The following is a 23,630-nucleotide window of genomic DNA, read 5'->3' on the forward strand; positions in this document are numbered from 1 at the left end:
GTGATCTTCATTGAAAAGAACAGTGCTTTTCTTTCAAAAATAAGGACATTTCAAAGTGACCCCAAACTTTTGAACGGTAGTGTGTGTATATATATATATATATATATATATATATATATATATATATATATATAATTTATGTGTATTCAATCAAAACATCAAAGAGAAATCTGAAAATAACACAGAAAGGATATAATACAGTAATCACACAAGTGTATTAAAATCCAGTTAAACAAAACAGCTGGAACAGGTTTAGACAGCTGTTGAGGAGACACACTTCACCGCTGGCTAATGTCCTCCACCTCTCTGTCAGATGATGATGAGCAGCTGTTCTCTCCATCTGAATCAGTGTCTGTATCATCATCATCATCATCATCATCATCACCACTACCACTGGTGCTTTCATCATCATCATCATCATCAGATGTGTTGTCTTCACTACTGGAGCCATCCTGTGCTTCTTCTGGAACTGACGGACACACACATATACACAAACACACATACACACACAATGTACACATTGTGCCCAGGTACAGAATAGCTTTAGACATTTATTTAATTCTTCCTTGGACATTTCAAGTTCTGTAATTTTCAAACTTCTTTGAGCTTTTGAACCAGTCTAAAAAAATTCAACAAATTTTAATGCTTAAAGATGAAGAATGTAAATAAACCGGCGAAATGACAGGAGCAATTTGCGAAACATACGGCAGGTCCCCTATGGGTCCATGTGGCTACTGCTTATAAATAAAATAGTTTTCTGATCCCATGTCCATATAGTAAATATAGCATATATAAATGTTATCAGTTATACTCGCCTCATCTCTACGAGCGTCACTAAGCTGTGAGCAGCATCAGTGCTTGGAGTATTTTGGTTACCGATTTTGCTTACTGTGTTTTGTTCAAAATACAGCGCTGTGAACTAGATCTATTTTCAAAATAGTAAGAAAGCACTTGTTCATGAATTATCTGAGAAGCATTATTTAGTACTAATGAGCACATTTTTGTTTCACTAGTGCAGGGGTGTCCAAACTGATCCATAAAGGGCCGTGTGGCTGCAGGTTTTCATTCCAGCCATGCAGCAGCACACCTGATTTGGCTTATTCAATCAACTGACACACCCACCCTTTAATCAAGGGTGGGTGTGGCTGCAAGTATTTGACTGTGTGAAGACAGTTCAGTTGATTGAATGAGCCAAGTCAGGTGTGCTGCTGCATGGCTGGAATGAAAACCTGCAGCCACACGGCCCTTTATGGATCAGTTTGGACACCCCTGCACTAGAGTAATGTAAAGTCTCTAAAATAAAATAAAAAATTAAAGCAAATAGCAAAGTTTGACCAATTATACTTTTAACTTTTACTCTGGCAGCACGGTGGTGTAGTGGTTAGCGCTGTCGCCTCACAGCAAGAAGGTCCTGGGTTCGAGCCCTGGGGCCGGCGAGGGCCTTTCTGTGCGGAGTTTGCATGTTCTCCCCGTGTCCGCGTGGGTTTCCTCCGGGTGCTCCGGTTTCCCCCACAGTCCAAAGACATGCAGGTTAGGTTAACTGGTGACTCTAAATTGACTGTAGGTGTGAATGTGAATGGTTGTCTGTGTCTATGTGTCAGCCCTGTGATGACCTGGCGACTTGTCCAGGGTGTACCCCGCCTTTCGCCCGTAGTCAGCTGGGATAGGCTCCAGCTTGCCTGCGACCCTGTAGAAGGATAAAGCGGCTAGAGATAATGAGATGAGATGAGACTTTTACTCTTAGTTTTCACAAAGGAGCCGATTTATTCCTACATGGGACATTTGTAATTGCAAACTGAGCGGATCGCTCCAAAGATTCCAACGTTGTCTTTGCTGCCTTCTCGAGTTTTTGTTGAATGGCTGGAATTCTTGGTGTAAATATCTGCCAGTAAGCTAAAAAAAAAACCTTACAAAACCTTTCATTTGACCTTTCAGAAGGACCAAACAAAAGCTGTGATAATCAAAAGGTAAATTTTCTTATAATAAACACCACTTACTCGATATGGAATCAGTAGCCTCGGCGAACCATGAGGTGAATTTCGTTTATCTTTATCTCCTGATTATCTTCCGATACTACGAAGTTATAACGAGGTTTCTCTTATTTCGTTTCTGGCTCTGACTGGCTCCGAAGTTTATTAAGAAGTAGAACGGGTAATCAAACTTGATCAGGATAAGTGCTGATTAGTTACGAAGTTTCACTATTGTTACACTCATTCTTACATTCTGACAACACGATGACATCGTGGCTTTGCCACTTGTTCTTGCGTACCTTTGATAACACGAGATCAACTGTTCGTATCGTGAGATCACGATTCGCCGTTCTGGCGATTGTAATGCTTATGCGTATGCGCAGTGCGCTATTGTTACACTCATTCTTACAACACCATGACATAGTGGCTCCGCCTCTATTGCCCCTTTTCCACCAAAGCAGTTCCAGGGCTGGTTCGGGGCCAGTGCTTAGTTTGGAACCGGGTTTTCTGTTTCCACTGACAAAGAACTGGCTCTGGGGCCAGAAAAACCGGTTCCAGGCTAGCACCAACTCTCTGCTGGGCCAGAGGAAAGAATCGCTTACGTCAGCGGGGGGGCAGAGTTCTTAAGACCAACAACAATCGCAAGACCGCAAAAGATCGCCATTTTTAAGCGCCGAGAAGCAGCAGCTGTACAAACGTGAAGTCATCCATTATTGTTGTTGTTGTTGCTGCTTCTTCTTCTCCGTGTTGTTGTTGCTTCGATATTCGCGCCAAGGTTTATGCAAACGTAGCGATGTAACTGACGTATACAGCGACGTAATGACGTGGCTCCCCTTAGCACCACGAGCTATGGAAAAGCAAACTGGTTCTCAGCTGGCTCGCAAGTTGAACGAGTTGTGAACCAGCACCAGCACTGGCCCCGAACCAGCCCTGGAACTGATTTGGTGGAAAAGGGGTATATGAGGCAGTAGCCACAAAAATGCTGTAATAATAATTCTTGAAAAATAAAAAAAGTTACGTTCTTACCATCAAATACATGTCCATATTTTGTTGCTTTTTTTGCATTTAGTTTTCGAGTAGTTTTTATTTCGTCCTCGGTTGGTTCAGCAACACACACCACCATTTTGTTTTTCTCTACTCATGGTATATGAGCTGATATCCTAGTAGTAGAGTAGCCAATCAGAGCATGTGACTGCTCATATCCAGTGAATGTGAATAGGATAATACATAAGAGAGCAATTTTCAGATTAAAAAAAAGAAAACATAATGAAGGCTACTGGGTTTTGGTGCAAAATGAAGACGTGAATGTGACAAAGTGTCCAGAAAAATTGTAACTGGTTCTGTAAGATGCTCAGTAAAACCTACAGCTCATTTCCGCATAAAACTGAACTCACTGAACCTGAGACAACTACTTTTTTTTTTTTTAAAGCAAAGGGTCGTCTCACACCAAATATTGACTTTGTTTCATTTATCATGGCTTAGGGGAGTATCTCACTGGGCTGCGACAGCCCGTGACTAGTTGGAGACGCAACAATTGCGATAAAATATGCGAATTAGAGATAATTTTTGCTTGGAATCACACTGAATTGATATTCGCATATTTTACTGCAATTGCTGTGTCTCCAACTAGTCGCGGGCTGTCGCAGCCCGGCTTTCCCTTGGCAGGCAGGGAAGTAGAGGAAGCCTCACGGAAACTGACATGAGAAGGGTTCGCGACGGCTTTGCGACACCAGTGACGCATTTGCGGCTATTTTGAGAGAAATTTTATCGCACAAATTTTTTGAACATGTTCAAAATTTCAGTGACGAAGGAGCGACACTTTGCAACTCATGTGAGGAAATTGAGAAGCGCCGCGAATGTTTCAAGACACTTTTGAAACTCTCTCGTGAATGACGTTCGCAATTTTCGCAAGCTGTCGCAGCCCAGTGAGATACTGGCTTTACTGATTACTGTTTATAGTATTTTTTTATGTTGAAACTAGGACTGTGCGATATATCGAATATACTCGATATATCGCCGAAAATTCTGTGTGCGATACATAAAATTATTATATCGTAACTATCGAGTATTTTATGGTCATCTTCCAGATACTGCTGACGTTTTGAACATATTTTGGGCTGGAAAACGTCAGCAGTATCTGGCAACACTGCCGGCGGGAAGATTTCCTGGTTCCGGTTTACAGCGCTGACTCAGTTCGTGCAGTCGCTGATTTTGCATAGGCTACCGTGTAAGCTTTGTCAATTTCAGCGACAAATTGGTTCCTAAAAGAACTAGTAAGGGGTCAGTCATCTGGCATTTTTTGGATATCGCGAGGAGGACGTGGAACAGCAAATGCCAGTTTGTAAAGTGTGCAAAAAACCTGCCATCACGAAAGGCAGCAGCCGGAATTATACACATCTGAGAGGCAGAGCCAGAAAACATTCAGTTCAAAAGTGTGCAAAGAGAAAAATGATGTTTTGCAGATCTCTCTCTTCTCTCCCTCAATCTCTCTCTCTATTGTGAATGTTCCAGTGGTTCTCAGTAGTCAGGTTAATAGCTTGGAGATCTATTTTTTAAAATAATTTAATGAAGGAGCACTTTTCTTATTTAGGCTAAATGTCTTTCTCAGTGTTGAGCTTGCACTTTATTGGTTTGAGCTCTGAGCAGCTCTGTATTGTTTTGCCCCTTTGTTGCAATTTTCAAGATTGTTTCTGCAGTTTGTGCCACATCTTTGTTGAATAAAAATAGTCTTATTTCAATTCAATTGCGATTAATCACTAACATAAATTTAAAATGTGTTGTTGAAAACCACCTGTAAAGTTAACCAAGAATGTTATTTAATCTGCAGGGATTGTAGTGAAAACAGTAAAGAGTAAAAGTTAGATTTCATGGGGTCCTTTAGAGGAGATTTCAATATATCGAGATATATATCGTATATGGCGGCACGGTGGTGTAGTGGTTCGCGCTGTCACCTCACAGCAAGAAGGTCCTGGGTTCGAGCCCCGTGGCCGGCGAGGGCCTTTCTGTGTGGAGTTTGCATGTTCTCCCCGTGTCCGCGTGGGTTTCCTCCGGGTGCTCTGGTTTCCCCCACAGTCCAAAGACATGCAGGTTAGGTTAACTGGTGACTCTAAATTGACCGTAGGTGTGAATGTGAGTGTGAATGGTTGTTTGTCTCTATGTATCAGCCCTGTGATGACCTGGCGACTTGTCCAGGGTGTACCCTGCCTTTCGCCCGTAGTCAGCTGGGATAGGCTCCGGCTTGCCTGCGACCCTGTAGAAGGATAAAGCGGCTAGAGATAATGAGATGAGATGTATCGTATATCGTGAAATGGAGAAAATGTATCAGGATATTCATTTTTTCCCATATCGCACAGCCCTAGTTGAAACATTTCATTTCGTTATTTTTTAAGCCATTTTTGGTCGACAGCATTTCTTTACACGTGCCTAAGACTTTTGCACAGGACTATAGATATAGTTTACCTGTATATGTATATACAAACTGTATACATAAACAACGTTTTACCAATTTAACTAAAGTGCTCAATTCACTTGGAAGATGCTTTGGAGATTATGAATTTCACAGAATCTGACCAATAAAGGTATCTTCACCTGAAATAAACTGAGAGGGGAAAAGATATAGAGAGAGAGTGAAGCAGACATGAATATGATCGTCTCACCTATCAGTAGTCTCTCTTCAATCAGAGGAAGGAAGTGTTTGGCCTCAGGGTTCTCTGGTTCATAAATAAGAACTGAAAGACAATAAACAGGAAACGAACAAAGACTGAGAGAAGAACGTACAAAGTGTGTAAGATTACTGCAATCAAAAGAAGCAACCAAATAAACTAGTACTAACCCCATTTTCATAAAAATTGGGATATTCTCCAAAGTGCAATAAAAACAAAAATATGTGATTTGTTAATTCACGTGGACCTTTATTTAATTGACAAAAGTACAAAGAAAAGATTTTTAATAGTTTTACGGACCAACTTAATTGTATTTCGTAAGTGTAAACGAAGTTAGAATTTGATGCCTGCAACATATTCAAAAAAAAGTTGGGACGGAGGCATTATTACCATTGTGTTACATCACCTTTCCTTTAATAACACTTTTTAATCGTATAGGAACTGAGCATATGAATTGTTGCAGTTTTTGCAGTTGGAATGTTTGTCCATTCGTGCTTGAGACAAGACTTCAGCTGCTCAACAGTCCGTGGTCGCTGTTATCTGATTCTCCTCTTCATGACGCGCCAGACGTTCTCAGTAGGAGACAGATCTGGACTGGTAGCAGGCCAGTCAAGCACATGCACTCTATGTCTATGAAGCCATGCTGCTGTAACCCATGTAGAATGAGGCCTGGCTTTGTCCTGCTCACATAAGCATGGACTTCCTGGGAAAAGACATTGCCTTGATGAATATGTCTCTCTAAAATCCCAATATATCAACAGTACCTTCACACACATACAACTCACCCATGCCGTGGGCACTGATGCCTACCATACTATCACAGATACTGTCTTTTACACCTTTCTCTGATAACAAACTGGATGGCCGTGTTCACCTTTGGCACTGAGAACTCGACATCCAGTTTTCCTGAAAACAAGCTGACATGGACTTATCTGACCACAGCACATGTTTACACTGTCTTTCGGTCCATCTGAGATGAGTTCAGGCCCAGAGAAATCAATGGCATTTCTGCATAGAATTGATGAACGGCTTTCTCCTTGTGTAATACAGGTTCAGGTTGCATTTCTGGATGCAGTGGTGGACTGTGTTAAGTAACAACAGTTTTCCGAAGTACTCCCGAGCCCATGTGGCTATATTTGTCACATTAGCATGACAGTTTCTCAGGCAGTGCCACGTGAGGGCTCGAAGGTCACGCACATTCAGCAGTGGTTTCTGACCTCGCCGTTTACACACTGAGATGTCTCTGAATTCTCTGAATCTTTTCACAATATTATGTCCTGTAGATTTTGAAAGAGCCACACCTCCTTCACTGTAATTGGCATGAACAAAGGCCACGCCTCCATTGTAACTGACATGAACAAAGGCCACGCCTCCTTCACTGTAACTGACTTGAACAAAGGCCATGCCTCCTTCACTGTAACAGGCATGAACAAAGGCCACGCCTCCTTCACTGTAACTGCCATGAACAAAGGCCACACCTCCTTCACTGTAATAGGCATGAACAAAGGCCACACCTCCTTCACTATAACTGGCATGAACAAAGGCCACGCCTCCTTCACTGTAACTGACATGAACAAAGGCCACGCCTCCTTCACTATAACTGACATGAACAAAGGCCACGCCTCTTTCACTGTAAATGACTTGAACAAAGGCCACACCTCCTTCACTGTAACAGACATGAACAAAGGCCATGCCTCCTTCACTGTAACAGGCATAAACAAAGGCCACACCTCCTTCACTGTAACAGGCATGAACAAAGGCCACGCCTCCTTCACTATAACTGGCATGAACAAAGGCCACGCCTCCTTCACTGTAACTGACATGAACAAAGGCCACGACTCCTTCACTATAACTGACATGAACAAAGGCCACACCTCCTTCACTGTAACAGGCATGAACAAAGGCCACGCCTCCTTCACTGTAACAGACTTGAACAAAGGCCACACCTCCTTCACTGTAATTGGCATGAACAAATGCCACGCCTCCTTCACTGTAACTGACTTGAACAAAGGCCATGCCTTCTTCACTGTAACAGACATGAACAAAGACCACGCCCCCTTCACTGTAACAGGCATGAACAAAGGCCACACCTCCTTCACTGTAATAGGCATGAACAAAGGCCACGCCTCCTTCACTATAACTGGCATGAACAAAGGCCACACCTCCTTCACTGTAACTGACATGAACAAAGGCCACACCTCCTTCACTATAACTGACATGAACAAAGGCCACACCTCCTTCACTGTAACTGACATGAACAAAGGCCATGCCTTCTTCACTGTAACAGGCATGAACAAAGGCCACACCTCCTTCACTGTAATAGGCATGAACAAAGGCCATGCCTCCTTCACTGTAACTGACATGAACAAAGGCCACGCCTCCTTCACTATAACTGACATGAACAAAGGCCACACCTCCTTCACTGTAACTGACTTGAACAAAGGCCACGCCTCCTTCACTATAACTGGCATGAACAAAGGCCAAGCCTACTTCACTGTAACTGACATGAACAAAGGCCACGCCTCCTTCACTGTAACTGACATGAACAAAGGCCACACCTTCACTGTAACTGACTTGAACAAAGGCCACGCCTCCTTCACTGTAACTGACATGAACAAAGGCCACGCCTCCTTCACTGTAACTGACATGAACAAAGGCCACACCTTCACTGTAACTGACAAGAACAAAGGCCACGTCTCCTTCACTGTAACTGACATGAACAAAGGCCACGCCTCCTTCACTGTAACTGCGTTATTTCCTTGACTAAAATAATCAGGTAAAATCAGTAATATGTGAGAAACTCCTTGCGGTAGTACTCACTCATTTGGCAGAGTTTCTTTGCTAGTTTGTACTTCATTTCCATCACAGCCTTTAGGAACTAAAGGAGAACACATACACATTCACACAAAACACAGCTTCGGCAGCTTCTTACAACATGTCGTGATATAAAGTGATGAGTATAAACGTCTCTGACCTCTGCAAGCAGCTCAATGGGAGCATGAAATTCAGCCGTGTCCTCATCCTCATCCTCATCTCCGCTCTCTGCCTCACTTGTGCCTCGGCCAGTTCCACACTCTGGTGCTCCAAGATATTGCTGCACTTGGACTCCAGGTTCATGTATCTTCTGCACACACTCTGCACTTACATTCTTCTCTTCTGCAAACACAGCGCACAAGATTCCCAGCAGACGTGCAGCGATGTAACACAAGCGATAAAATTCCCTGTGAAAAAGTTTGTGCTATGGAAACTATCACAGAGTGCATTAAGATAAACCTGTTAGTCGATGGCACTACTATCAGAGCTGCTGTTATAGAAAATTAAGCAATGAGGTATAAAATGCGTTCCAAGGCTCCTTACTGTTTTGTGTACATTATCACACTGTACTAAATGCTAGGCTTCCAGGTAGGACAGAGCAAAACAAATTTATATACCTGTACCAACAGGAGCGGAGCGTTTAGGTGATTTTTCTTGTCTGAGCGTGCTCGTGTCTGCTGGTGACAGAGCCTGTAAACCAGCGTGCGTCTCGCCCCTGGTAAAGAACATTATAAAAACGTAATGGGGTTGAGAATAAGTGCCATCGGCATCCATAGTCCATAAAACACAGTGCATACATGAGAGCAGACAGGAACACATCCTGCTTTTTTTCCTCCGTGTGAGACACAACGTATCAAATACCAGGTACAAAAGCATGAGCTTTATGGCATATGATATAATTGTGTGATGTGCATCATGGCAGATAAACAATATAATAAACATCACACTCGATTAGGAGTCTTGGCAAAAGAATCAAATATACCATGCACTGACAGGCTCTGGTTAAAACTAGACTGCATTTCCGCAGAGAAAATGCAAAGTGTGCTTGCTGACCTGTAGCAAAGCAGCTATCATGCTAACATGCTTAGGTTAAAATGCTAACAGCTAGCATGCTTATATGCTAACAGCTAACATGGTAACCGGGAGCATGCTAACAGTTAACATGCTAACATGCCAAGGCTAATATGCTAACAGGTAGCAGGGCAATATGCTAACATGCTAAAAGCTAGCATGTTAACAGCGAGCATGCTAACATGTTAATTGTGAGTATTCTAACATGCTGAGACTAATATGCTAACAGCTAACATGTGAACATGCTAAGATTAAACGCTAACATTCTCTGGCTAACATGCTCACAGATCATGCAAACATGCTTAGGTTAAAATGCTAACAGCTAGCATGCTTATATGCTAACAGCAAACATGGTAATTGGGAGCATGCTAAAAGTTAGCATGCGAACATGCCGAGGCTAATATGCTAACAGGTAGCATGTCAATATGCTAACATGCTAACAGTGAGCATGCTAACATGCTAACAGCTAATTCCCGGAGTCTCTCAGTGCATGGTATATTTGATTTATATCCCTCATCAAAAAATTCCAAACTAAAAGTGTTAAGATTGAATCTCAGCATGAACTCACTGGAGACAGCCATGGTTGTTGTTTACATTGGAGCAACCTTTGACCTTTGACCTGCGCATGTGCAGTGTACCATGCTATCACCTGCCTCTCTAGGCATGATCATGATACATACAGTGTCTTGCAAAAGTATTCATTCCCCTTGGTGTTTGTCCTGTTTTGTTGCATTTCAAGCTGGAATTAAAGTGGATTTTTGGAGGCATTTGATTTACACAACATGCCGACAGCTTTAAAGGTGAAAATGGTTATTTTATTGTGAAACAAACAATAATTAAGATGAAAAAACAGAAATCTGGAGTGTGCATAGGTAGTCACCCCCCCCAAAGTCAATACTTTATAGAGCCACCTTTTGCTGCAATTACAGCTGCAAGTCTCTTGGGGTATGTCTCTATTAGCTTAGCACATCTACCCACTGGGATTTTTGTCCATTCCTCAAGGCAAAACTGCTCCAACTCCTTCAAGTTAGATGGGTTGCGTTGGTGTACAGCAATCTTCAAGTTATGCCACAGATTCTCAATTGGATTGAGGTCTGGGCTTTGATTAGGCCATTCCAAGACATTTAAATGTTTCCCTTTAAACCACTCCAGTGTAGCTTTAGCAGTATGTTTAGGGTCATTGTCCTGCTAGAACGTGAACCTTCGTCCCAGTCTCAAACCTCTGGCCGACTCAAACAGGTTTTCCTCCAGAACTGCCCTGTATTTAGTGCCATCCATCTTTCCTTCAGTGCTGACCAGCTTTCCTGTCCCTGCAGATGAAAAACATCCCCACAGCATGATGCTGCCACCACCATGCTTCACTGTAGGAATGGTGTTCTCAGGGTGTTGGGTTTACACCACATATGGCGTTTCCCATGATGGCCAAAAAGTTCAGTTTTAGTCTCATTTGACCAGAGAATCTTCTTCCATGTGTTTAGGGAGTCTGCCACATGCTGTTGGGCAAACTTGAAACGTGTTTTCTTAACCAATGGCTTTTTTCTGGCCACTCTTCCAGAAAGCCCCACTCTGTGGAGTGTACAGCTTAAAGTGGTCCTATGGACAGATACTCCCATCTCCACTGTGGATCTTTGCAGCTCCTTCAGTGTTATCTTTGGTGTCTTTGTTGCATCTCTGTTTAATGCCCTCCTTGCCCGGTCTGTGAGTTTTGGTGGACGGAGCCTTCTCTTGTCAGGTTTGTAGTGGTGACATATTCTTTCCATTTTGCTATAATGGATTTAATAGTGCTCTGTGGGATATTCAAAGTTTGGGATATTTTTTATAACCCAACCCTGATCTATACTTCTCCACAACTTTGTCTCTGACCTGTTTGGAGGCTCCTTGGTTTTCATGTTGCTTGCTTAGTAGTGTTACAGAGTCAGGGTCCTTCCAGAACAGGTTGATTTATACAGACATCATGTGACAGATCATGTGACACTTTGATGGCACACAGCTGGATCTTAATCAACTAATTATGGGACTTATGAAGTGAATTGGTTGGACCAGCTCTTATTTAGGGGTTTCATACGAAAGGGGGTGAATACTTATGCACACTCCAGATTTCTGTTTTTTTGTCTTAATTATTGTTTGTGTCACAATAAAATAACAATGTGCACCTTTAAAGTGGTAGGCATGTTGTGAAAATCAAATGGTGCTAACCGTCCAAAAATCCATTTTAATCCCAGCTTATAATGCAACAAAACAGGACAAACACCAAGGGGGATGAATACTTTTGTAAGACACTGTAGATCTACACACACAGAAATGCTCGCAGAGCCACAGCTGTGACTCGAATCAGCCATGTAGCTTGAAACTGTGATCTTAGTTCATGGTATATCCAGGATATACCATAACTGACTCACACTTTTAAAATTTTTGACATCATAAGACAGACTGCTTAACCAATGGCGGAACTATTTTATGTCACATGAGCCATCCTTGGCCAATCCCTGCACGGGGATTTTTTGATGTGGAATATAATGATATTTATTTTATGCACATTCACTGGATATGAGCAATCACACGAGTTATGAGTAGATAACTCTACTATTAGGCTATCAGCTCATATACCATGAGTAGAGAAAAATGGTGGAGCGTGTTGCTGAACCAACCGAGGATGAAATAAAAACTACTCGGAAACAAAACCCCACAAAAAATACAAAAAAAAAAAAAAGCAACAAAATATGGAATAAAAGTATTTGATGGTAAGAATGTATCTGTTTATATTTTTCAAGAATTATTATTTATAGCATTTTTCACAATTTGCTCGCTGATTTGTTTACATTCTTCATCTTTAAGCATTAAAATTTGTTGAATTTTTTTTAGACTGGTTCGAAAGCTCAAAGAAGTTTGAAAATTACAGAACTGAAATGTCCAAGGAAGAATTTAATAAATGTCTGAAGCTATTCTGTACCTCGGCACGACAGCAAGACGGCACTTTCTACAAAAAACCAACAAGACTAAAGTCAATTCATGCAGCCCTCGATAGAGTTTTAAGAAGTCCGCCTGAGCGGAAATTATTTTGTTGGACGTTTTGTAGAAAGCTTTTCTTTATCAAATTTGCAAAAAATAAAAATGCTTTGTTTCTCACAATCCAGTGAATGTGGATAGAATAAAACAGTTATTTTACTCAATCTCGTCGTACATGGCTTATAGGGAACTCGGCGCTACGTGCCTCATCGGCTATCAGCTCATGTATGACTCGATTTCATGGATTAACTAGTCGTTATTGCCCGTGAACCTGATTTCCTCTGAATGGTGCTCTTCACAGTGGCTAAATTGATCCCCGCGTCTCCTCAGTGATGTAGACTCGGCCGCTGCGGAAGTCTCCGGCGAGGAGTGCTGTTTGCGAGGTCCTGTACAATCAAAATTCTCAGGCGAGTGGGGGAAGGGATTCCCAGCTGAGGCTGTGCGCAGTGTGTTAGTGCGAGCATGTAGCCTACGGGAAATGAATAGTGTCTTGGATTAGCACTAATTCCATGTTTTGGAAAATCGAAAATGTTGTCTTGGGCCCCTCTGGGGTGTCAACAATCTGTGTGCAAAGTATGGAGTATGTGCGTCCAGCCGTGTCGATTTCCACAGGTGAACAGACAGACAGACAGACACACCGACAGGCTTCCTTTAGTAGTACAGATCTCATCTCATCTCATCTCATCTCATTATCTGTAGCTGCTTTATCCTGTTCTACAGGGTCGCAGGCAAGCTGGAGCCTATCCCAGCTGACTACGGGCGAAAGGCGGGGTACACCCTGGACAAGTCGCCAGGTCATCACAGGGCTGACACATAGACACAGACAACCATTCACACTCACATTCACACCTACGCTCAATTTAGAGTCACCAGTTAACCTAACCTGCATGTCTTTGGACTGTGGGGGAAACCGGAGCACCCGGAGGAAACCCACGCGGACACAGGGAGAACATGCAAACTCCACACAGAAAGGCCCTCGCCGGCCACAGGGCTCGAACCCGGACCTTCTTGCTGTGAGGCGACAGCGCTAACCACTACACCACCGTGCCGCCCCCAATAGTACTAATAGCCATAATAATTTTATACACTTTCCTAATACACAAAAACTACATTTTAGTCTCGCATCAGTAACAGGGCATTCAATATACAGTACCGTGAAGGTCTGTGCTTGGCTGTTGTCTTTTTAAAACTGCTCTCCTGCTGTGCACTCTGTGTTTCTGAGGCCGGCTCTGGATCCACCGTGATCCTGAATTGGAATATAAAGTTATGGACAGTTAATACACTTCAGTATTTTTTTCGCGGTCCGGTTTCCATCAAATCGTGCGCGCTGATTGGCTCGCAAGCAGTCTGGGATCCTACGATCCAGACCCCAGTTACGGACCTTTGACGACTCGCTCATTCACAACAACCTACAACAACAAACATAGTAGCAATTTTTTGTCAACATTTATTTTCACATTTCTCAATATACTAGCATTAATTTTACAGCATGGATAGTGATAACAACAGTATTCACAGCAAAAGCGAATTTTACTACCCTGAGGTTTTTGACGAGCTTGTAGCAGGTTTGTTCTAAATATGGTTTCCCTTTCAGGCATTCTCATTTTCTATTAGAATTTGGTAAAGAAAAAAAATTATTTACCAGCTTAAGGTCGGTCCGTATCATGAAATACCGTGACCTCGGCTTTGAAAATACTGACCTCGGGCCCAGAGGCCTCGGTCAGTATTTTCAAGACCTCGGTCACGGTATTTCATGATACAGACCTCCCAGCTGGTAAATAATATATATATTTATTTTTTCCGCGGTGCGGTTTTCATCAACTCCTGCGCTCTGATTGGCTGGCGAGCGGGTCTGTATCCTACGATACGGACCCCAGTTACGGACCCTGGTTACAGACCTCTCGCGACTCGCTCATTCACAACAACAAACATAGCATCATTTTTTGTCAACATTTATCTTTTTTTTGATAAGATTTATTTATAAGATTATCAAAAATCTTATAAATGTTTGCCAGCATTTCTCAGGAGAATAGCATTAATTTTACAGCATGGATAGCGATAACGACAGTGTTCACAGCGAAAGCGAGTTTTACTACCCTGAGGAAGAAGAAATAAAAGAAAACATTTCAGGAGAAAGCTAAAAACCTCTAACTTGCTAACGCTGAGCAAAAACATGGCTGAATCCTGAATGACTCAATTTGGTATAAATAGGGGACTACATAGGCGGCAAAATGTAGTTTTTTTCCTGCCATGGAAGTGCACTTGTATACCGAGGAGGAAGCCATTTGCATTACAGCCGTGAATGAGGATTCAAAATGGCGGCTCGGCTCGGTTTTCCCTTTCGGGCGCTCTCGTTTTCTGTTAGAATTTCTCATCTCATCTCATTATCTCTAGCCGCTTTATCCTGCTCTACAGGCTCGCAGGCAAGCTGGAGCCTATCCCAGCTGACTACGGGCGAAAGGCGGGGTACACCCTGGACAAGTCGCCAGGTCATCACAGGGCTGACACATAGACACAGACAACCATTCACACTCACATTCACACCTACGGTCAATTTAGAGTCACCAGTTCACCTAACCTGCATGTCTTTGGACTGTGGGGGAAACCGGAGCACCCGGAGGAAACCCACGCAGACACGGGGAGAACATGCAAACTCCGCACAGAAAGGCCCTCGCCGGCCATGGGGCTCGAACCCGGACCTTCTTGCTGTGAGGCGACAGCGCTAACCACTACACCACCGTACCACCCCTGTGTTAGAATTTGGTAAAGAAAAAAATAAATATATTATTTACCAGCTTAAGGTCGGTCCGTATGGTGAAATACCGTGACCTCGGCCTTAAATACTGGCCTCAGCCCAGAGGGCCTCGGTCAGTACTTTCAAGACCTCGGTCACGGTATTTCACGATATAGATCTCCCAGCTGGTAAATAATATATATATGCATTTTACAGGGCGGCACGGTGGTGTAGTGGTTAGCGCTGTCGCCTCACAGCAAGAAGGTCCGGGTTCGAGCCCCGTGGCCGGCGAAGGCCTTTCTGTGCGGAGTTTGCATGTTCTCCCTGTGTCCGTGTGGGTTTCCTCCAGGTGCTCCGGTTTCCCCCACAGTCCAAAGACATGCAGGTTAGGTTAACTGGTGACTCTAAATTGACCGTAGGTGTGAATGTGGGTGTGAATGGTTGTCTGTGTCTATGTGTCAGCCCTGTGATGACCTGGCGACTTGTCCAGGGTGTACCCCGCCTTTCGCCCGTAGTCAGCTGGGATGACGTTCGTCCTTCACAAGTGAAGATGACCAAGATGTCAATTGAGTTTATGTGTTCGCATGTGGCTAATGAGCCCTATCCTGGCACGAAATAATCGCCCGCAGGTTTCGCACCTAATGGTTGGCTGCCGAGATGACTCCTTCTCCTTCCTTTTCTTTCTCTTCTCCACGGCCGCCCCAATCCTGTTGGACTCAGAAAAGGTTGCGCCGTTCAAGATGGTGCGCCGCCAAGTGGAGCGGTTGAGCGCGAGGGTTTCCCACGCATTGACATCGATTGCAAAGTCCTTCAGAGAGGCCTTAAGCATGTCTTTGTATCGTTTCCGTTGCCCCCTGGCTTTGCGTTTGCCCACAGATAATTCTCCATAGAACAGCTGCTTGGGAATTCTGCTGTCTGTCATGCGCGTTAGGTGACCGGCCCATCTGACTTGGGCCCTGCGCATCATGGTGATGGAACTTTGCATGTCTGCACACTGCAATACCTCTGTATCGGGGACTCTATCCTGCTATCGAATGTTAAGGATTTTCCTTAGACAGTTGAGATGGAACCTGTTGATTTGCTTTTCGTGGCGACGGTAGAGAGTCCATGTTTCACAGCCGTACAGTAAGATTGTAAGAACGACCGCTTTGTACACCTTTAGTTTAGTGTTGATGTGAATGCCTGTTCTCTCCCAGACGGTTCTACGAAGTCTCCCGAAAGCAGCACTAGCTTTCGCAATTCTGCAGTTGACTTCGGCATCTAGGTTGGCCTTATTTGTTAATGTGCTACCCAGATAGGTGAATTCACCAGTCGATTTTAAGCACTTCCCTTTTACAATGATGGCAGGGTCGTGATGTTGGACTCCGGGGGTGGACTGATACATGACCTCTGTTTTCTTGATGCTGATGGTGAGCCCAAAGTTGTCACAGGCACCAGAAAACTTGTCCATCAGCAGTTGCATGTCCGGCTCTGTCAGCGCATTAAGAGCGCAGTCATCAGCAAAAAGGAGGTCTCTAATCACTGTCTCCTTTACTTTGGTAACAGCTTGCAGACGCCTTGAGTTGTACAATTTTCCATCGCACCGGTATTTGATGTGTATGCCATTGTTGGAATCTCTGAATGCGTCCATTAGCATGGCCGAGAACATCATACTGAACAGGGTCGGGGCCAGGACACAGCCTTGCTTGACTCCATTGGTTACTGGGAAGTCATCCGATGAGTTTCCATCATCAAGAACATGGGCCATCATACCATCATGGAATTGGCATACCATGGTAATGAACTTTTCGGGGCAACCAAACTTGGCCATGATCTTCCAAAGGCCATCTCTGCTTACAGTGTCAAATGCTTTGGTCAGGTCAACAAAGGTAGTGTAGAGATCTTGATATTGTTCAATGCACTTCTCCTGAAGCTGGCGTGCAGCAAAGATCATGTCGATTGTGCCGCGTCCTGCACGATAGCCGCACTGACTCTCGGGGAGAAGGTCCTCTTGCTCCAGGTGAAGCAACAGGCGGTTTAGCATGACACGGGCCAAGATCTTCCCTGCAATGGAGAGGAGGGAGATCCCACGATGGTTGTCACAGCACTGACGTTTACCTTTGTGTTTGAAAATGTGGACGATGGAGGCGTCTTTGAACTCCTGGGGAAGTTGTTCTTGTTCCCACATGATGTGGTAGAGGCTGACAAGCCTGTTCAGCAGGACGGGTCCGCCTGTTTTGTACACCTCGGCAGGGATGGCATCCTGTCCAGGCGCTTTTCCAGATGACATCTGTTTGATCGCTTTCGCAACTTCCACGACCGAGGGGAGGGAGTTAAGTGCAGAGTTAATTGGCACCTGCGGTAGTCGCTGAATTGCCTCGTCATTGATAGCTGAAGGACGGTTGAGCACATTGTTGAAATGTTCAGCCCAGCGCTCTAGGATTTGGTTCTTATCAGTGAGCAAAGTTGAACCGTCTGCTGAAAGGAGGGGTGATGCTCCTGAGGACTTGGGTCCGTATACTGCTTTCAATGAGTCGTAGAAACGCTTGGTGTCGTGCTGATCCGCGTACCTTTGGATTTCATCAGCCTTGGCACTGAGCCAGCGGTCTTGCATGCTTCGAAGCTTGGCTCTTATCTTGTTACAGATGTCGGCAAAGGCGGCCTTCTTTGATGGGCATGAAGGGTCGCTCTGGTGGACTCTGAGGAGACGATGTTTCACATCTAGCAGTTCATTGATTTCCTTGTCGTTCTCGTCGAACCAATCTTGATGTTTTTTTGTGGTTGGCCCCAAAACCCCATACGCCGTTGAGTGAACTGTATCCCTGAAAGACGCCCACGCTGCCTTGATGTCGGCTTCTAAGGTGCCAGGAGGTTCAGGGAGCTGGTGATCGAAAGCGTTCTTGAGCTCCTGCGCTGCTGTGGTATCTTTCAGTTTGGTTACATTTACCCTCTTGACGACTCTTTGTCCCTGTGGTCTTCTTTTGGGTGGGATATGGAGATTAAGCTTTGAAACAATGAGTCTGTGGTCAGTCCAGCAGTCAGCACCGCACATGGCCCTGGTTACTCGTACATCTCGTCTGTCACAAGCCCTGATGATGACATAGTCAATGAGGTGCCAGTGCTTGGAACGGGGGTGCATCCATGAGGTTTTGTTTCGGGTAGGCAAGCGGAACAAGGTGTTGGTGACAGTAAGGTCGTGCGTGGCACATGTCCTCAATAGAAGGTGGCCATTGCTGTTACATTTCCCTATGCCATGTTTTCCAATCACTCGATCCCACACCTTGTAGTCAGCGCCAACACGAGCATTAAAGTCGCCTATGATGATGAGCTTCTCAGACTGTGGGACTGCAGTGATTAAAGCATCGAGTTCTTCATAGAACTTGTCTTTGGTCTCTTCAGGGTTAGTCATAGTGGGACCGTAAGCACTGATCAGTGTGGCTTTCTTGCCTTTCTCTAGGGGGAGCTGCATTTTCATGAGCCGGTCATTGAGGCCTTGCGGAATGTCGTCGAGCTTTCTTACAATTTCAGATCTGATGGCGAAACCGACACCAGCTTCACGACGCTCTTTCTTGCTACGCCCACTCCAAAAGAAGGTGTACCTGCCACCAGTTTCTGTGAGTTGACCCTTATCGGCTAAACGTGTTTCGCTTAATGCAGCAATGTCGATTTTGTAGCGTGCAAGTTCTCTAGCTACGAGAGCTGTTCTTCTTTCTGGTCCTTGGGACAGAGCTGAGTCGAGTAATGTGCGTACATTCCAGGATGCTAAGGTGAGTGGAATTCTTCTCGTATTCTTTGTATGTCGACCGCTATATGGGATCCCCGCCAGGCGTGGTATTCTGGCCAGGGTGGATGAAGCAGACTATTTTTAGGGCACCTTTTCTAGCCCCGTCCTCATGCTGTGGAGGCGAGCAGAGTGATCCTAAAAAGGGCTGCTCGGTCATCTCAGGAGTCTGCCGGACTCCACTGCTGCTTCTTATCCAGTGGGGAACGACCCTATAGCCTGAGCCGCCTACGTGCAGGATTGTGACTGCAGCTTCCAGTGATTCCACACCTGCTGCTTCGCCACTCCCCTATCGCTGCAGGACTTATGCGGGTGTTGGTGATCATTGACATCATGACTGGCGCGTGACTTTGTTTATAGTGAGGGAGATTTGCGCAGAGTCGGCCTCACTCTCTCGTCCAGACCCTTCGTGTCCAGTGGCAAGACATCGTCAAGACGGCTGGGGAAGAGTTAGGATGCAGGAGCTGCCGGGAGATGGAAAGTGTTGCCATACAATCGCCTTCGGAGCCCCATTCCGGATTTTCTGTTAGGGTTAACTCCCTTAGCCTTGCACTCTCACCAAGTTTCCCACAAGGCAGTGGGGCTAAATCCATAGCTGGGTGTTTGGTTTGTCGTAACCCTGACAGGGGTGGCTAGGGGGTTGCTCGTACTTGCCAAAGGTACGACCCCAGACTCTGGGGGGCGGGGGCGTCCAACTCCCCGTAGCAGGCTAAGGTCGCACGGAACTTTGTCCTGCCCCATCAGCTGGGATAGGCTCCAGCTTGCCTGCGACCCTGTAGAACAGGATAAAGCGGCTAGAGATAATGAGATGAGATGTATTTTACAACACACATAAGACCATAATCCTGTTCACCAGATGAGATTAAAGCCAAAGTGAGGAGAAACCTGGTGGGTAGAGGTGTCCGTCTGTCTTAGGAATATGGCTACAGGGGTAAAACTAACTGTCTGGCTTTACTAAAGGTTTGCTGAGTAAAGACAGAATTCATAAATATAAATATCATATAGATAAATGTTCATGATTGTGCTCGTATCTGAAAAATGTAGTCGACTGAATGAATCATGTTTAGTGTTTGTTTCACTGGAAACCTCCCAACTTACTATTCTACTGTTTTAGTTCATAAATCTCAAACACAAACAGTTTTGTAAAGAATTTTAAGTTTTAATATTCGAACTTGTTCTGGATCCTGGTTGTACAAGATAGCAGTCCAGTGTTGACAGAGATGGACAAAGTCCCCAACTTCATTGCTTAAGTCATAGTACAGATCCCGCTGGTCAAATGTGACTCCGATACAAGTGAAAGTTGTCCAGTCAAATTTTTACTTAAATTAAAGTACTGAATTACTTGTTTTTAAAAATACGTAAGTATTAAAAGTACATTTTCTGTCAACGCATTGTTGTATTATTGCCACAACGCTGACAAAATCGAATGCCTCTGAAGCAACCGACTGGATTTACTGACTAGCTTATAGAACCTGTAGTGCTGAAGCTCCACCTGACATGCTAGCAAACTCTTTTCAAACTTGAAATCATATTGTGTAGCTAACGCTGCTAGTAAAGAAAGATTTCGACATTCTGTTTATTTGGCAAGATTATGCTACTTCGGATAAGTTAACGTTATTCATGTTAGCGTAACTCCGTTTTTACATGCTAACTAACAGTGTCCAAGTTAACTAGCTATGTGTTAATGTTAGCCGTGGACAAGGCTACGGCAACTTGGCGGGCAAATCCATAGAAAGTCATTTGACTAACCAGACTACATAGCTATCGCAACATTATCGCTAGCTCTAAAAGCACAGACAACTTTCTTGCAAGCTTTCTCTTGGATTAAAACGTTTATATCCCTCAATATGCTTCTGCAGGTTGGACGGCGAGTTTTTGTAGGCTGTGATGTGGTTCGTTTTCAGTATAATCTCACCTGTCCACACTTCCTTCGTCAGGTCTCCTCTCAGTGATGGTTGACGGCTGCTGTCCCTCTGTCCGTGCGCTCAGGTTGGGTTTCTGAGGCCTTAAGAAGATAAAACACATAAAACTAACCCATAAAACACACAGCATTAATTTGATGATTACAATTGAATGATTACAGGCTGCTGGTGAAAAATATTAAATGAATGCACGAAGTGAACCTGTTGAGAAACAAATGCTTTTATGCTCGATGTGTTTCTTTAGTGAGCAACTAAATCATTCGAAAAAAAAAATTGTATTCTTCATGATGATGTGTAGCTCATTTTTGACTATACCTGCCTTTTCATGCCAGCTTTTTCTGACTAACGTCATGACAGGTATAGTGGTCATGCTACAGAATCTAAACTGGTTGAAATTTATTTCATTATTTAACAACCAAAAACATAGTCATTGATACGGTGAAGATGTTTACAAGGAGCAATCCGGCCATTTTCCTCTGACCTCTCTTATCAACAAGGCGTTTGTTTCCACCCACAGAACTGTCACTCGTTCACTCACTCAGTGTTTTTTGTTTTCCGCACCATTCTGTGTAAACTCGAGAGACTGTTGTGTGTGAAAACCCCAGGAGATCAGCAGGTTCTGAAATACTCAAAAAAACCAGTCTTCTTCTGGCTGCTCCCGATTAGGGGTAGCCACAGCGGATCTTTCGTCTCCATTGCTCCCTGTCTTCCATATCCTCCTCTACCACACCTGCCACTTTCATGTCCTCTCACCACATCCATGTATCTCCTCTTTGGCCTTCCTTGTTTTCGTGTGCCTGGCAGCTCCATCCTCAACATTCTCCTTCCAACATGCTCTGCATCTCTTCTCAGGATGTGCCCAGACCATCTCAGTCTCATCTCTCTTAGCTTAATTCCCAAGCTCTCCACATGTGCTGTCCCTCTGATGTGCTCGTTCCTTATCCTGTCCAACCTCCCATCGCAAACCTTAACATCCTCAACTCCGTCACCTCCAACTTTGCCTCCTGTCTCTTCGTTAAGGGTACGGTCTCCAATCCATACATCACAGCTGGTCTCACTACTGTCTTATACATCTTACCTTTCACTTTTGCTGGGACTTTCCGATCACAAATGACTCCCAAAGTCCTCCTCCAACTGCTCCACCCTGCCTGCACTCTCTTTCTCACCTCACTATCGCAGCCCCCATTTTCCTGCACAGTTGACCCCAGGTACTCGAATTCACCAACTTTCTTCACGTCTACTCCTTGCATCTTCACTACACTCTCGTCCCCATTCTCATTGATGCACATGTATTCTGTTTTGCTCCTGCTCACCTTCATTCCTCAAAAAAACCCCAGTCCATCTGGCTCAAACCAGCACCCATGCCACAGTGAAAGAAAGTCACACTTTGAGATCACAATTTTCCCCATGAACTGAAGCTCTTGATTTGTATCTGCATGATTTGGTGCATTGTGCTGCTCTTGAGGAATCGGCTGATTAGAGAACTGTATCAAGCAAAATAGCACGTGGTCCTAATAAAGTGGCCGGTGAGAGTACATGTGATCAGGATGAATGAATGCTGAGCACTGGGAGGGACTTTAGGGTCTCCAATTCCATCAGGATTGTCTACATTGTTTATATTGATCATAAGTGAGATGACATGAAGATATGACAGATTGAGAAATGTAAAATAAATGCTGTATTTAAAAAAAAATCGAAATGATGACATGGAATTTTGAAGTCATGAACACAACAATAGTCTCATCTCATCTCATCTCATCTCATCTCATCTCATCTCATTCTCTCTAGCTGCTTTATCCTGTTCTACAGGGTCGCAGGCAAGCTGGAGCCTATCCCAGCTGACTACGGGCGAAAGGCGGGGTACACCCTGGACAAGTCGCCAGGTCATCACAGGGCTGACACATAGACACAGACAACCATTCACACTCACATTCACACCTACGGTCAATTTAGAGTCACCAGTTAACCTAACCTGCATGTCTTTGGACTGTTTGGGGAAACCGGAGCACCCGGAGGAAACCCACGCAGACACGGGGAGAACAGGCAAACTCCACACAGAAAGGCCCTCGCCGGCCACGGGGCTCGAACCCGGACCTTCTTGCTGTGAGGCAACAGCGCTAACCACTACACCACCGTGCCACCCCTCTGTTAGAATTTGGTGAAGAAAAAAATAAATATATTATTTACCAGCTATATATATATTATTTACCAGCTGGGAGATCTGTATCATGAAATATCATGACCTCGGCCTTAAATACTGGCCTCGTCCCAGAGGGCCTCGCTCAGTACTTTCAAGACCTCGGTCACAGTATTTCATGATACAGGTCTCCCAGCTGGTAAATAAAAAAAAATAAAATATTATATATATATATATATATATATATATATATATATATATATATATATATATATATATATATATATATATATTTATCAACACACATATAGACCATAATCCTGTTCACCAGATGAGATTAAAGCCAAAGTGAGGAGAAACCTGGTGGGTAGAGGTGTCCGTCTGTCTTAGGAATATGGCTACAGGGGGAAAACTAACTGTCTGGCTTTACTTAAGGTTTGCTGAGTAAAGACAGAATTCATAAATATAAATATCATATAGATAAATGTCCATGATTGTGCTCGTATCTGAAAAATGTAGTCGACTGAATGAATCATGTTTAGTGTTTGTTTCAC

The 23,630-nt window shown here is 44.1% G+C and overlaps 1 protein-coding gene across 1 annotated transcript in view; it reads right to left on the reverse strand.

Annotated features, from left to right (window-relative positions):
- Positions 1 to 209: 209 nt before the first annotated feature.
- Positions 210 to 23,630, reverse strand: part of erich2 (glutamate-rich 2) — a 39,933-nt gene continuing 16,512 nt past the window's right edge. Inside the window, exons 6-12 of the mRNA XM_060918385.1 lie at positions 20,933 to 21,022; positions 13,677 to 13,769; positions 9,064 to 9,161; positions 8,607 to 8,788; positions 8,453 to 8,510; positions 5,627 to 5,698; positions 210 to 469 (exon numbers count right to left, since the gene is read on the reverse strand). Of these exons, the coding sequence (XP_060774368.1) occupies positions 279 to 469; positions 5,627 to 5,698; positions 8,453 to 8,510; positions 8,607 to 8,788; positions 9,064 to 9,161; positions 13,677 to 13,769; positions 20,933 to 21,022 (784 nt within the window). The 3' untranslated portion in view covers positions 210 to 278. The remainder of the gene's footprint in view (positions 470 to 5,626; positions 5,699 to 8,452; positions 8,511 to 8,606; positions 8,789 to 9,063; positions 9,162 to 13,676; positions 13,770 to 20,932; positions 21,023 to 23,630) is intronic.

The sequence above is a fragment of the Neoarius graeffei genome, chromosome 4 (assembly GCF_027579695.1).
Source record: "Neoarius graeffei isolate fNeoGra1 chromosome 4, fNeoGra1.pri, whole genome shotgun sequence".
In the NCBI taxonomy this organism is placed as follows: Eukaryota; Metazoa; Chordata; class Actinopteri; order Siluriformes; family Ariidae; genus Neoarius; species Neoarius graeffei.